The sequence below is a fragment of the Sporothrix schenckii genome (assembly GCF_000961545.1).
Source record: "Sporothrix schenckii 1099-18 chromosome Unknown Cont38, whole genome shotgun sequence".
NCBI classification, from domain to species: Eukaryota; Fungi; Ascomycota; class Sordariomycetes; order Ophiostomatales; family Ophiostomataceae; genus Sporothrix; species Sporothrix schenckii.
Genome location: NW_015971139.1, coordinates 2,441,226 through 2,455,121, shown reverse-complemented (window position 1 = coordinate 2,455,121; position 13,896 = coordinate 2,441,226). Strand labels below are relative to the sequence as shown.

The 13,896-nt window shown below is 56.2% G+C and overlaps 7 protein-coding genes across 7 annotated transcripts; 1 reads left to right on the top strand and 6 right to left on the bottom strand.

Moving 5' to 3' along the window:
- Window positions 1–77: 77 nt before the first annotated feature.
- On the bottom strand, window positions 78–457 carry SPSK_06743 (uncharacterized protein; the record flags this gene model as incomplete). Its single annotated transcript, XM_016733440.1, has 2 exons — window positions 78–297; window positions 321–457. 2 exons carry the CDS (start codon window positions 455–457, stop codon window positions 78–80), a joined length of 357 nt encoding a protein of 118 aa, XP_016592518.1.
- An 81-nt stretch (window positions 458–538) lies between these two features.
- Window positions 539–2,590, top strand: SPSK_06051 (pre-mRNA splicing factor; the record flags this gene model as incomplete). Its single annotated transcript, XM_016732759.1, has 5 exons — window positions 539–863; window positions 962–1,143; window positions 1,874–1,944; window positions 2,011–2,107; window positions 2,171–2,590. 5 exons carry the CDS (start codon window positions 539–541, stop codon window positions 2,588–2,590), a joined length of 1,095 nt encoding a protein of 364 aa, XP_016592517.1.
- Window positions 2,591–3,534: 944 nt separating this feature from the next.
- SPSK_06547 (glutathione S-transferase) lies at window positions 3,535–4,359 on the bottom strand (the record flags this gene model as incomplete). Its single annotated transcript, XM_016733250.1, has 1 exon — window positions 3,535–4,359. The coding sequence occupies one exon, from the start codon at window positions 4,357–4,359 to the stop codon at window positions 3,535–3,537; it is 825 nt and encodes a 274-aa protein (XP_016592516.1).
- A 1,003-nt stretch (window positions 4,360–5,362) lies between these two features.
- Window positions 5,363–5,668, bottom strand: SPSK_06771 (uncharacterized protein; the record flags this gene model as incomplete). The annotated part of the gene is made up of 1 exon (XM_016733467.1): window positions 5,363–5,668. One exon carries the CDS (start codon window positions 5,666–5,668, stop codon window positions 5,363–5,365), a length of 306 nt encoding a protein of 101 aa, XP_016592515.1.
- Window positions 5,669–6,474: 806 nt separating this feature from the next.
- SPSK_06219 (mannosyl-oligosaccharide alpha-1,2-mannosidase) lies at window positions 6,475–8,067 on the bottom strand (the record flags this gene model as incomplete). The annotated part of the gene is made up of 1 exon (XM_016732926.1): window positions 6,475–8,067. The coding sequence occupies one exon, from the start codon at window positions 8,065–8,067 to the stop codon at window positions 6,475–6,477; it is 1,593 nt and encodes a 530-aa protein (XP_016592514.1).
- Window positions 8,068–11,008: 2,941 nt separating this feature from the next.
- On the bottom strand, window positions 11,009–12,328 carry SPSK_06311 (DNA excision repair protein ERCC-1; the record flags this gene model as incomplete). Its single annotated transcript, XM_016733017.1, has 1 exon — window positions 11,009–12,328. One exon carries the CDS (start codon window positions 12,326–12,328, stop codon window positions 11,009–11,011), a length of 1,320 nt encoding a protein of 439 aa, XP_016592513.1.
- A 453-nt stretch (window positions 12,329–12,781) lies between these two features.
- Window positions 12,782–13,291, bottom strand: SPSK_06691 (uncharacterized protein; the record flags this gene model as incomplete). Its single annotated transcript, XM_016733392.1, has 1 exon — window positions 12,782–13,291. One exon carries the CDS (start codon window positions 13,289–13,291, stop codon window positions 12,782–12,784), a length of 510 nt encoding a protein of 169 aa, XP_016592512.1.
- Window positions 13,292–13,896: the final 605 nt, after the last annotated feature.

Below are 13,896 nucleotides of genomic sequence, written 5' to 3'. Positions count from 1 at the left end.
GGTCGCCCCATCTGACCCAACCCCTGCAAAGCTAGCCGTTCGGCTCTACCAGGAGCTCTTCCATAATAAACACACCGCTACCGTCTCTGCGTCCCTCCCCCGATTTGCTTCCCTTCCTCATTTTTCATCCTTGTCGCATCCTTCCAGACGTCACGTTTTCCCGTCCGTGCTTTTCCTTCACTGATCTTTGCGAGCTTTTCCTCACCGTGCGAGCCTTCACCTTGCGTCTTGTTTCGAGCTATTTTCCCAGTGTCTGCCCAAGCGAGCGGATCATTATTCGGTTTCTCATTTCGCCAACTGTGACCGAGCTTTCAACAAACTTGCATTTCTCGACCTTCATCCGAACTGCTTCTCTATAGCGATCCTTTGTTTCCTTCGTCCCGTTTACACCAAAGTACCATTGCGATTTACCTCGACCAGACCCTCCCAACCGATTGTCCGACGAAGTCTCCTTCATCGAGGGTACGCCGACCTTGCGTCGAAAGTTACACCATTTGGAAAGCTTCAATAAAGACCTTCCTCCGAAGCTTGGCCCGCTATGTCAACGGCAACGGGCCCCATATCCACGGCCCCGACGCCTTCTGGATCAACCGAAGTGTCCAATACCCGCCTCTACCTGGGCAACCTTCCACGAACTGGTACGCTGCGAACAAGCTATGCTCGCTCACAATTCAGCCCTGCTTGGCTTGACCGCCACGCCTTCACGACCGCTAACCTCACGGCCACAGTCACCAAAACCGACATCGAGAACCACTTCAACAAACATGGCACCGGTGATATCCTGGAGATCAAGCTGATGAACGGCTTTGGTTTCATCGAATACAAGGACGCCATGGATGCCCGCGACGTCGTACCAGCGTTTCGTATGTAGTTCTCGGCCCAGCCCGTTGGTTCTTTGTTGACACTATGCGCTTGTTGGTTTCTCCTTTGCTAACATCTGCGCTTGCACCTTTTCCCGAAGACGGATCGACATTCATGGGTGAACGCCTCACAGTCCAGTTTGCGCGTGGCGCTCGCAATACCCGCGACGGCGGCAGCGGCGGCGGCAATGGAAACACATCCCAAGAACGCCCACCACCCCGGCCTCGGCGTACCGCTCACCGGATGGGCGTCACCGGCCTTCCCAACGACACCAGCTGGCAGGTCCGTATATCTCCCGCACCCTCTTCCTCTGCTTTCCCTCGTGTGTCTTCATGTCTTGCATGCCCCCCTCCTTATTTAATATAGCCCTTTCTCTGGATGGTTGCTGTTCTTTTGGGTCCGGAGACGCCCCTCCGTTCTCCTCCGTTGGACAGCAATTCTTGGAAACGTCTTGTGGGCCAGCCAGAAACACCGCGGACCTCTCGCCAACAGCTCGTCTCGCCGTTACTCTCGTGTGTCGTCCTTCCTCCTGGCCTTGCCGGCTTTCTCTTCTCTCTTTTCCGATGGCTTGTTTTGCACCTATTTCCTCATCCTTGGTGGCCGCCATATCACGCTCTCCTCTTTTTTCCTCTCTCCCTCTACGTTCCTCACCCGGCATCTTCCAGGAGCGGACTGGTACGACATACTGGCAGACTCACGATCTGGTGCTTCTGGCTACCGAGTCCCTTGGATGGTTTTTCGGCTCTCTCTGTATCTATTTCTAGCGTTCACCCTCTCGCGCTTTTCTCATCTTCTCACACGCACGCTCTCTTGTTATTGGTTTGGTTATAACTGGATGGTCAAGCTCTTCCCCTTGCTTGTCCCAGGAAGGTGGAGAACCTGGAAGACTTCGTACCTTAGGCCCAACAGCAGAAGGAGGCACAAAGCACAAACACCTAGCACCAATGACCCAGCACCATCATAGCACGCAACGTTTCCTGGACCACGAACTTACGGACTCTCTGGCCTACAGGATCTCAAAGACTTTGCTCGCCGGTCGGGACTGGACGTGGTTTACTCGGAGACCAGCCGGTCTGGTGAAGGGTAAGAATCCCGCATTTATTTTTTCTCAGATCACATATCACGCAGTGTTCCATACTGACAGCACAGCTCCGTCGAATTCGAAACGGCCCAGGATCTCGCTACGGCTATTGAGAAACTAAACAACACGGAGTTTAGGGACAAAGTTGTCACCTGCACTGCAATTGTAAGTTGTTTGCGGAGTACCCAGGATTCGCAGTTGCCAAGTCGTATCGCTCACAGCAAACAGTCGCACACTGATTTCCAATATCGCGACCGTGGTCGGTCTCGCTCACCACGGCGGCCGTACCCACCGCCTCGTGATGACTATGACCGACGTGGTCCACCGCCGCCTCGCGGCGGGTACAGCCCGCGCCGAGATGGCCCGGGCTACCGCGACAACTACCGCGACCGTAGTCCCCGTCGCGACTACTATGACGACCGCATGCGCTACCCGTCACCGTCCCGCCGTCCTCCAATGGAGGACTACCCGCCCCCACAGCGCCGCTACGACGACCCCTACCGCCGCGACTACCCGCCGCCGGACCCGTATGCCAACCGTGGCCCTTACGATCGCCCGCCGCCGCCCCGGGACTTTCCGCTCCGCGATGCCGGTTATCCGCGTGATAATGGGTACCCTCCACGCGATTATGACCGCCGTTACTGGTAAACATGCGCGAGATTTTCTACATGTTCTGATGGTGTCTCCTTTACGAGTGGATTGAGTATGGTGTGCGCGATGCCTGGTGACGTATGCGTTCGTGTGCTTGTGTTTTAGTGTACGAGTGTGTACGATTGTACGAGTGCACGCACGTGTGTCAGTCTGAGCGTCTATACCTGGATGAGCCAGAATTTTGACCTCATAATGGTATAGAAACATGCACGTGCTATGGGTTTGACCCCGGCGCGACCCTTTCGTTTGACGTCTTTCCGTCGTCTACGCAAATGGCGGAGAACATCGACGACCACGACTTTCCCGAAACGGCGACCGGGCAAAAGCGGCCACATGCCGATAGGATCCCGCTGACGCTGTTATTTATGGTGACTTTGGGTTTTGGGAAAATATTTTATTTGGAAATATAATGAGAAGATATCAAGTCAGGTTTCATTTATGTCTTTTATTGCTTTATTTTTGTTTTCGTTTCTTCGTTTCGACGAACGTGCTTTCCCTCGTCATCTCACGTTGTTTGTGGGGGCTGACCTGCATTTATCTGAGCTCCATGCGGCTACGTTAATTTTTTTTTGTTTCCCTTTTTTTAAAAAAAAAATCTCACTCCTGCTGACGCCAAGCGTCGCATTACAACTTACACGCGCCAGCGGAAGGATGACAGCCGTGTTCAACGACAGAGAATATAACGACACAAAATTTGTTCGGTTCTGCTTTCGTTTACTTTCATTGCTTTTTTCTTCGTTTCATTTTTGCTTCCCTTGTTTCGCCCTTCTTTACATTGCCGGCTTTTGGGCGTCAATTCCCTGAATAATGAATGAATGACCTTCTCGCTTATTAACTTGCAACACGAGACAAATGTACTCAGTCATCATATCGGCTTATATTGGATATTTAACTTGTCATACTGCTTTTGCCTCTGGCCAACACGGCCCACGCGCATCTCTTTACGGGCTCGTGTACTTGTAGTTGAACTGCTTCTGGGCATCGGCCAGGAACGCCTGCGACGCCTCCTCCTTCTTGGCGGCCTCAGGATCCTGCAGGCGCGTCTCCCGGTATGCATCGGTGTAGGTGCCTACTTTGGGGATCGTGAAGCCGCGGGCCGTCGCGGGGCGCGCGTGGAGCCGCTGCACCCACGCCACGACGTTGGGGAACTTGGCCACATCCACGCCCGCAAACTGCATGCCCGAGGCCCAGCCGATCGCCGCGATGTCTGCAATGCTGTACTTGCCGCGGCCGGCGCCGGCAATGAAGTCGCGGTCGGCCAGGCGGGTGTTCAGCACGCCGTACAGCCGCTCGGTCTCGCCGACGTACCGCTGGACGGCGTAGTGCGACTGCTTGTCGAGGGCGTAGCGCAGGAAATGGTTGGCCTGGCCCTGCATGGGGCCCAGGCCGCCGTGCTGCCAGGCGATCCACGACTCGGCAATGGCGACCTGGTCGGGCTCGGTGGCCGGGTCGAAGCTGAACTTGTGGTCCTTGTCGAAGCGGGCGACGAGGTAGTTGAGGATGGCGGCGCCTTCAAAGACGGCGAGGTCATTGCGGTCGTGGTCGACAATGACGGGGATGCGGCCGTTGGGGTTGAGGGCGGTGAACCAGGGCTCCTTTTGGATGTTCTTGGAGATGTCAATGAGCTGCCAGGTGTAGTCGATGCCGTAGGCGTCCTTGAGCTCTTCGAGGAGCACCGACGCCTTGTAGCCGTTGGGGGTGTTGAGGGTGAAGAGCTCAATGCCCTTGGTGGCAATGGTGCCGGTGGGACGGGGCGCGTCGGCCATGGTGGAGGAGGATGAATTGGTGGGTGGTGGTGGGGAGGAAGAGTTGGATGTAGGAAGAGGATGTGACGATGATTGCGAGGACGAGTAGTGACGAGAGTGGGATGCTTTTGTGGGAGAGATGGGACGAAGCAAAGATGAGGATGGAAATGGGGAGGAATGGGGAAAAGGGATGGAGGAGGGGCGAGGGGATGGGCGAGTTAAATACACAGAAGAGAGGGATGAGGAGGAGAAGCACGAAAAGGCAGACGAGGAAGAGGACGGGTCAGGTCTGCCGCGACGCAGAGGGGAGCTACTTGCACCGGCACCAACGAGACGATGCACCGGTAGGCGTACTATGCTGAAGCGGACAGCAACTGCAGATGCCATAGGCCCAAGGGTAGGAGGAAGTGGGAAGGAAGAAGAAGGGGGGGATGCAAGTCGTGCAGGACAAAAAGAAAAGAAAACAGACAGAAAAAAGACAGAAACGAAACATACCCGGGGACTTATCCTGTCACTGGCATCACCTTGACAGGTTCATAGAGGACAATGGGGGCATTGTTGTATGTTAGCTAATGCCTTAGAAAGCAATGTTGGCTGGTTCCTGGTACGAATTACAAAGAGGGCCGACGTCGATGGCGTGCTTTGCGACGAGGGCATGGGCCAGGGCGGCAGAGTCACTCGTACATCGCATGTCCGAATTGAGAAGGGCGGGCTGCAGCGACAGCTTCCAATGCATCTCCACCCGCCGGGGAATAGAAAGGACACAGGCAGAATCAAGAGGAGATGCATTTGTAACCGCTGTGCATGTGTAATCAGGTTCGAGCGTGCAGAGACGCGGACTCCAGGCCGGCTTTAGAGTCGCTTCTAGTGTCGCCGCTGGGCGTCGACTGGTCCATGCAAGAAAAAGACGTCATTGGTTTTAGCATACGACAGCTGCAGGTTGTTCACCGCGTGTATATTGCAGCGTACCGGACTCATTGCCTTTGTCTGTTCTGGCAGCCCTCCAATGGTCTGGCTGAACAGCTTAGAGTACTTCTTCCCTGTATGTACATCGCCAAAGATACGTCTCCGCAACTCGTATCATGCACACTCTAGAGAGCTCGCGTCCCAACACAGACTGCAAGAAGCTGACCTGCATCGCGACGTGTGTGTTCAATGTCGGTACGGTCAATGCATGGCCGGGAGACCCGACAGCAATTCGACAGTCAGGCTCAGGACCATGTCGAGTCATTTGCATTTCCAATCCATTGGCCCGAGGGACATGAATTGTGCCGCTGTACTCTGTCACAGCGTGAATGAAATCGATAGTTTCTCGATCCTTGTCGGACATGTTCTGGACCGAAAGATGTATCACGATGCGGCTCAAGTTGAGAATGGATCGCAAAGGATGCGAAGGGTCCAGGTGTGGTGAAGGCCCACAATTCCCTGTTGAGAGAATGCGCATGATTTATAAGCCCTGTTCCATCGCACCCATCGAAAAGTTGCTTTCGTATTGCCAGATCGATGGTGCGCCGGACTAGTTCGGACCCGGGCCATGCTCCATTTCCTCGATCGATCCCTGAGCGTTTCGCCTTGGCATGGCTGCAGTCCGAATTGTTGCCGTTCTTCTTATTCTTTTTGTGTGTTAAAACCTCATCTCTTACAGAAAAGTCAAAACTATCTTTCCATCGCACCCTCCAGCGTCCACCCGGCAACGTCCTTTTTCTTTTCTTTTCTTTTGGAGATGCTTTGCCTTTCTTGACTACGTCATGTTGGCCAATCCTCAAATCCTCAAAACATGGGGCGGCGTGCTGACGACACACACCAAAACAACCAACGCGACGACGGAGCTTCCCGTGGTCCCTGGACTAACTTAAACGTCCCACGGCTCACTTGCATGACTCGCAAGCGAGTTTGTGTTTTTTCAATTAGGGATCACATAATCATGGCCTATAACCCGTATTCGTGCTACTCTTTTGTCTTTATGGATCATGTGTCTCGGAACCTCGTTGGACGATGATGCAACGTCAAAAGCAAACTGATGCAAGAAAACAAAAACAAAACAAAACGTATGTACACGGTCCTCCGTCCCCTTTTCCGTCAAAAGAAAAGAACCCAACGGCACCAGCGACCTCCCCTTCTTCCCCTTTTTCCCCGCTACGACTTGCTGTTGGCAATCCGCACCGGGTGGCACTCCGTGTTGTACACAAACTCGCCCGAGCCGTCCACCTGCACCTGGTACGGCGCGTCGTCGGCCTGGATCAAATACGAGTACTTGAGCACCTCGGCGAACCAGAAGCTCTCTTGGAAGTCTTGGAACGAGCCGCCGCCGGCCGCGTTCACGTTGTTGACCGACGAGTAGCCGCTGCCGGCCGCACACGTCTTGTTGATGGCCAAAAACGCATCCCACGCCCAGTCCTGGTACTTGGGGTCGCCGGTCGCGCGGTAGGCGTAGTAGTAGCTCTCAATGACCTCGGGCCGCAGCACATACTGGCCGTCCTGGATCCAGAAGCCCGATTTGGCAGAAAAGTCGGCCTGGTCCGCCGGCGGCGGGGTGTTGTTGCTCGCGTTCTTGGCCGCGAGGCGGCCATCGTCCTGCCAGGCAAACGTCTCCGGGCCGATGCGCGTGGCCGTCGCGGTGTACGTGTCGTGGCACGAGGCCGCGAGCTCCAGACCAAATGCCACGTAGCGGGGCTCGTTGAGCACGAGGCCGCCGAGAATGATGTTGCCGCCGTCGAAGCAGGCCAGGTGCTGCGAGACGAAGCGGGGCGACGTGCCGGCGAACATGGCCAGGAAGGTCAGATCGGGCCGCGACGCCGGGTGCGACGCCAGGTGCTTCATCGACGACTCGACGGCAAGCACCCAGCGGTCCTTGTAGTGCGCAAAGCGCACGGGGTCGTAAATGTACATCTTGATGAGGTACTCGTAGAAGCTGTCGTCGCCGCCGACCCAGCCGCCGTTGCCGTCGACAAACTCGCCCGTCGTGATGTTGACGTTGGTGCCCACCAGACCGGGGAACGGCTCGGCCAGCGCCTGCGGCTGCGGGTTCAGCAGGTACGCCTCGCCCTTCTGCGCCAGCTTCCCGTACTGCGGGTCGCCCGTCAGGTCGGACAGGCGCGTCCACTCGAGCACGAGCGTGCCGATCGTGGCGATGCCGTTGGTCGCGGACCCGCCACGCCGCGGCGGACTGAACAGCACGTCGTTGTCGGGGACGCCTGAGGGCGTGTCAAAGGCGACCTTGAGGTTGTCGGCCAGGTGCTGCGCCTGGCTCAGCACGGCCGCCAGCTGTGTCTTGTTGGCGCTGTCGTGTTTGCCCGTCAGCGCGCCCGGCGTCGTCAGCAAGTCGTAGCCCGACAGCAGGCCGCCCAGGTAGCGGATGGTCGTCTCGAACAGCGAGATGTCGCCGACGGCCGAATTGAAGTCGATGTTCTGGACATGCGCCAGGATCTGGGCGATGGCCTGCTCGTTCTCCATGACGAGGGCCGTCGACAGCGCGTCGACCGCGCTGGCACCCCAGCCGTTGCGATCGTCCTGGAAGGTTTTGGACACGGGCTTGAGCGAATCGTGCGGAAACGCGTACTTGTAGTAGCCGTCCCAGCTGATCTGGAAGGCGGTCTTGACGGCCTCGGCCCGGTCGGGCCAGGAGACGTAGTGCGGCTTCGGGTTGCGACGGGAGGTCGGGCTCGCCGAGGCAGACGTCGCCAGCACGGCGAGGGTGCCGGCACCCAGCAAGGCACCGGGGATGTGCATAATGGAGGTGTGAGTTGGGGAGTTGGGGAGTTGGGGAGTTGGGGGAGGGTGGTGAGAGAATAAGACAAACGATGACGAAGGGGAGGACAAAATAAATAAAGAAAACAAAAGCGCTCTCAACAGTACCCAGAAATGAAATCAAAAGAGCTGCAACGCCAAGAGCACGTCAAACGAGGGCCGAGTAAAACAAAACTAAAAGAGGAAAAGAGAATAAAAAAACGCGATAGGGAATGTAAGCTGAAAGCTGTGACGTCTTTGGGGGACGTGACGTGGGAGCTTGGGACGACAAGCAAGCAGGAGAAGAGAACAGATTGAGGGACACCCGTCGAGGATATCAGCGCGGGAGAGCAATAGCAAGGGGAATATTGACGTAAATGAAGATGCGCTTGGAGACCACTAAAGAATGGATCATCCGGGAGGCGGGTGGAGGAGATATACAGTGGAAAGGGATGGACACGGGAGAAGGAAAAAGGAACGGGGAACGGGGATATATAGACGCCAAAATAAATTGGCTGTCTCTGCAATCCTGGGAACGGGGGAAAGAGCGACGATCGGTGAGATGGGCAAGGGCAAGAAGGGAAGGAGAGAGGCACAGACGAAGGAAGAGAGACACAACAACCTCGATGTCCTCACAGGGCAGGAGCCAAGTGCCTTCCTCTCCTCTCCTCCTCTCGGTGGCATGTTGTGCCCGGGGGGCAGGCAGACGCGTGATGCAGGCAAGAGCGAATGGCGATCCGGGAGCGTGTCTTGCATCGCGGCATGCATGTCGGTGCGCCGCCATCTGGCCAACGCACGAGGCTGCAGAGTCAGACAAGGGCAGAGAGGAAGCAAGCATCGCGGCCTGTCGGTCGTGGGACGAGGAGGGGAAGCAGGCCCCGGCATGTCCGTCGCGAATGGACACTCTACAGCCTAGGATGAGCTCATCCGGCGCAGCGCCATGCACGCCAGCGGCGGAAACGTCGGTCGAGCATGGATGGCCATGATGGACATGGACGTCGGTGTAAGAAGACTGACGGAGCAAGAGGGAACATGCGATGCGAAGAGGAGAGAGATATGAGGAGACAAAGAACAGAAGATGAACCCTTGCGATCGACGGGACAAATTATCACGAACGGCGATGAAAGGACCGGAAAGAGCGCGAGATGCATTCGCGTGGTTCCTGCCCCTTGCACCGCGGCGTGCCATTGATTGGCTGCATCTTGCGGGCGATCACTGGCACTTTCCTAATTGAGTAGTTCTTGATCTTTGCTCTGTCGGTGCCTTGCCCTAGTTTAGACACCATAGAAAGAAGGTGAAGAAGCTATGAGGCGACGAGGCGACGAGGTTCTTTATGACTTTCTTTCTCCTCCCCGCGATGTCCCTGCAAGTGACTATTTGGCCTGGGCATGGTGGTATGGTTTGCAGCCGGCACGGTGGCAGGCTGGGCGATTTCTCTTGTCGATCGGCATGTGGATCCGATGTCGATCTCCGAGAGTGCGCGCCCCATGGGGGTACCAATTTGCGCGGTGGTATGATGCCAAAAGAAGATGTACGATGGACAGTCTGGCGGGCTTCGAAATAAGATGATTTGGCAACGAAACGTGCGGGCGTTGGAGGGAGAAATGGGACGACGGAGCGCCATCGACAAATTGGATGCCCGCGCAGATATCCCCAAATTGCTCGTTCCCCAAAATAGCGAGCGGCTCTTTCCTTTGCTGCTGGCGGCTGAACTTGCACACTGTAAGGCGCCAAGGGAAAGAGCGCTGGACACGGCTCGGAAGCATCGACCAACGGAATCGGCCAACGCCACAAGTCCAATTTACTTTGCAAAGTACGACACACCAAAGTCCATGGAAGAGAGGTGTGCCTGTCTCTCAAATTGAGCATGTGGATGGACCACGCGGGGGGTTGGTTGGTCCCCTATCCCATCACTGCAAATCACCTGTCTCGTCAGTCACATCGGCAATACTTTTGGCCTTAAATTCCGACTGCCAACCCTTTCTTTCTCCGAGAGATGAAGCACAAGGAGATCCCGGAGTCAAAGGAGGCAGCAGATCGGAGGGGACGATGGGACGATGGGACGAGGTGAAGATGGGAAAATGCGCGTTGCAGGAATGGGAAAGTGTGTGGTCGATCTGAGGGGAACGACAGGCATGCGACATTGCCCTACGCCGTAGGTGCAGTCAGTTCGGCCTTTAATGTGAGAGCATGGCGGGGGGAATCTATTCTCCTTTTCTTCTTTTTTTGTTGTACGAAATAATATGATCTTCTTCATTATCTGCCAAGCAGCTGCAGCGGCCCTTTGCTTTTCCCACCCAGCAGACAATACACTGGCAAGATATCCCTCCAAACTCGACCCAAGACCGCGGGTAAGTTTGTATTCCGGCTGATATCATCGACTTCTGAAATACAAGACTGTACATGCCGTCGACCTCGGCTGCCCACAGTCACAATCAATTGCACTGTCCGTGAGCACGGTTTGCACTTGTGCCTTGTACCCCATTGCGGTCAACCGTGTGCCGTATGTGCCGTGTGCCGAAGGAGCACCCATGTAAAGCCGTTCAACTGTCTCTGTCCTCCACAACGATCGACAGGCCGACTCATGCATAAAAAGAGGAAGTAGCTGTGCTCGGCGGCATCTCTCGCGAGTTTGTCCGAAAGCTTGTTCAAGCATCTCCGCAAAGGGGCCTCCACCGCTGTTGCGACGGTGGCGGCGGGGCCGGACAAAGCAGTTCACGATGAAGACGACGATGCAAATGCAGACGCACATGCAGCCGCAGACGCAGCCTCGACCAGGAGCTGCGACCTAGACCGGGCCACATGGATCCCCGCTTTCGCCGAAGAACATGACATTGTCCATCAAAAAACGAGGATGCTTAATTTCGTGCAACGTGACAATGCGTCTTAGTCGTACAGTGGTAAGTGGAAGAAGGTCGATCATTCGGCCACAAGTCGAGTCGCTTCACTTGTCCCGCAGCTTGGCCAGGGCGGCTGCAACGCCGTCGCTGAGTTCCTCCGGCGGCCGCTGCGGTCGTGGCGGACTAAACGTGCTGGCTGCCGACGTACCGCGCTTCTTGGGCGATGGTGGGGGAGGAGCTGCTGCTGTTGCTGCTGCTGCTGTCACCCCATCCGCCGTCTGCGCTTGATGTAAACGATTGTTGAAAACCGAGTCAAAGTCGGTGCCGATCTCCCCTGCTTCTGCTTCTGCTTCTGCTTCTGCTTCTGCTTCTGCTTCTGCTTCTGCTTCTGCTTCTGCCTCTGCCTCGGCAGTCGTGTTGCCAGACGTCCCCGTCCCCGTCCCCGTCCCCGCCGCCGCCTTGGCCCCCTTCTTCCGCCCCTTTTGCACCCGGAACGGCGCCTCCACCGCACGCCGCCACGCCTGCACTTTCTTCTCGCCCCAGCCGGCCACCAGTCCCAGCTGCTCCGGCTCCGCCTGCACCGCCCGCCGCAGGCTGCCAAAGGACCCCACCAGCGCCACCGCGTCGGACTTGTTCACCGCCCGCGGCACCGTTGCAAACTGCACCAGCCGCTCCGCGTAGCCGGCCGCCTGCTGCCCGCGGATGGCCGAGAAGTTGGACGCGTGCTCAAAGGTCTTGTACAGCTCCAGGTAGCGCGCGGCCTCGGCCGCCGACCAGCACAGAATCAGCGTCACCTGGTTGACGAGCGACGTCTTGGCGAGCTCGCGCAGCGTCTCTTCGTGGTTCTCAATGTCGACGAGCGCCAGCAGGATGCGCAGGCGGTGGCGCGGCGCGCCGCCGGCCGTCAGACCGCGAAAGCGCGCAAACACGTACTCGGGGTGCAGCCGGTGGTACTTGAGACTCAGAAACAGGGCCACGGTCGACGGGCCCAGACCGTAGTCGGCCGTAATGTCGCTGTACTCCCAGGGCACCGACCGCAGCTGGGCCAGAATGGGGTTGCCCTTTTGGCGCGGCGACACGAGAATCGTCGAGCCGGACGCGGGTCCTCCGCGCGTCAGATGCGGCGTCGACGACGCGCCGCTGGCCGACGAACCCACGACGCCCGGCCCTCCCAGCGCCTGGGGTGTCGGCTGCACGATGCGCGGTGTCGGCTGCCCCCCCGGTGCGGCGCCAGGCTTCTGGATTCTCTGCGGCGTGGGCTGCTGTATCCGCGGCGCTGTCGGCGGTGGCCGTTGTTGTGCTGGTGATTGTGTCCGTACTTGTTGCTGCGCAGGCACCTTGTTGCTGCTGCTGTTGTTGCCGACATCCGTGGCCGCCAGGGCTGCAAGGAAGTCGGCATCCGCGCCAAAGTCGTCGTCATCCATGGTATGGTGCACAGAAGACGCGATGGAGATGTATGGAGTTGAAGGTGATATGGTCGCGATGAAGTCGATGAAGAGGCAACATTACGACTTTGGAGGTGTAATGCTAGGCCGTGCTCTGATATCGTTGGCTGCTAAGGCGGCTCACAGCCTAATATGTGGGGCACATAATTCACGGGTGGCGTCACTGAAATTCACTGAAGCCCACTGAACTCACTGACGCTCACAACTTTAGGACAGCTTTTGAGTCCCAAATGAACCGCTAATCCCAAAGCAGCCCAACTAAAAGCTGCAATGAGCGTTGAGCATCGATGAGAATACGTCAGTCTATCCTCAACAATCCCGGAAAAAGGTTTACATGTATTTCATATATATGTATAGCTGTAAAGCGGTTCTTTAAAATAAAAATAGAAGAAAACCCACAAGAGATGGCGGAAGACAATCTACCACACCTCTTTACAACTTCGTTTCGTCTTTCGACGCCTTTGCCTCGCCGCCCTCCTCCGTTTTGGACCGGCCGTCGCCCTCGTAAGCGCTCGGCTTGTTCTCCTTGGCCCACGTCGTCACTGCTGGGTTGCCCATCACCGGCGGCACGTACCCGTTGATCTTCCACATCGTCGGCGGGCTCTCGCTGACGTGGTACTCCCAGTCGAACCCGCGCACCGCCAGGTGCGGCTGCACGACGCGGTCCACATTCGTGGCAATCTGAGTGTGCGCGGCGACGCTGCCCTGAGACTGGAAGGCCAGGTGGTGGATGACGAGGCGGACAAAGTTTGCGGCCGGCTGCCCGCCGACAAAGAAGTTGCCGCCGCTCCCCGACACATCGAGCGGGAAGAACTGCACGACCACGTAAAACGCCGGCAGGCCAATGCCCGTGTACATCCGCGTGACGTCGTCGACGACGGCCTGTTTCTCGGCCGCCGTGGAAAAGGCCACCGGGGGATGGAAGAACTGCCACAGAGGCATGGTACTAGTGGTGTAGAAAAGTGACAAGATTGAAATTGGTGAGCGTTGGTGAGGTTTGTGTGAAATATCATGAAATGCGATGGTGATATCACGAGTGAGAAAGTTTAATGCTATTGAGCCTAGAGTACATGAGTAAACGTAACAAACGCTAACTACTCCCAAGCTGTTTATATAACAATGGCATTTAGTCTTGTGTTGCTGTTTGCCACGTATGTAATCGTGTAAGTCGAATACACAATGTTCACTAATCACACTCTAACTAGGGACAGTCTGCTGGTTTAGCAACTCCGTCGCTGGTTTGACAAAACAGAAAATACAGGAGCGACAGTGCTAAATTAAACGAATGCGAGCACAGGCCCAAACAAAGGACATGTTAGTAACTGTTTTGAGTGAACATTCGTTGTTGAGAAGCTATGGACAAACCGGCGACTTATGCACTGGGTCAATTGTTCAACCGACTAGAATGCCACGTGGAGAAAGCAACTAATCATCTCCTTTTTTGTTGTTTTGTTTACTTGTTGCCTTTGAGTATTACTTTAACTGCCTTTTAATGTTTCTTACTTTTTTTTTAAATTTTCATGAAGAAAAGTAACGTATGTCTGTGA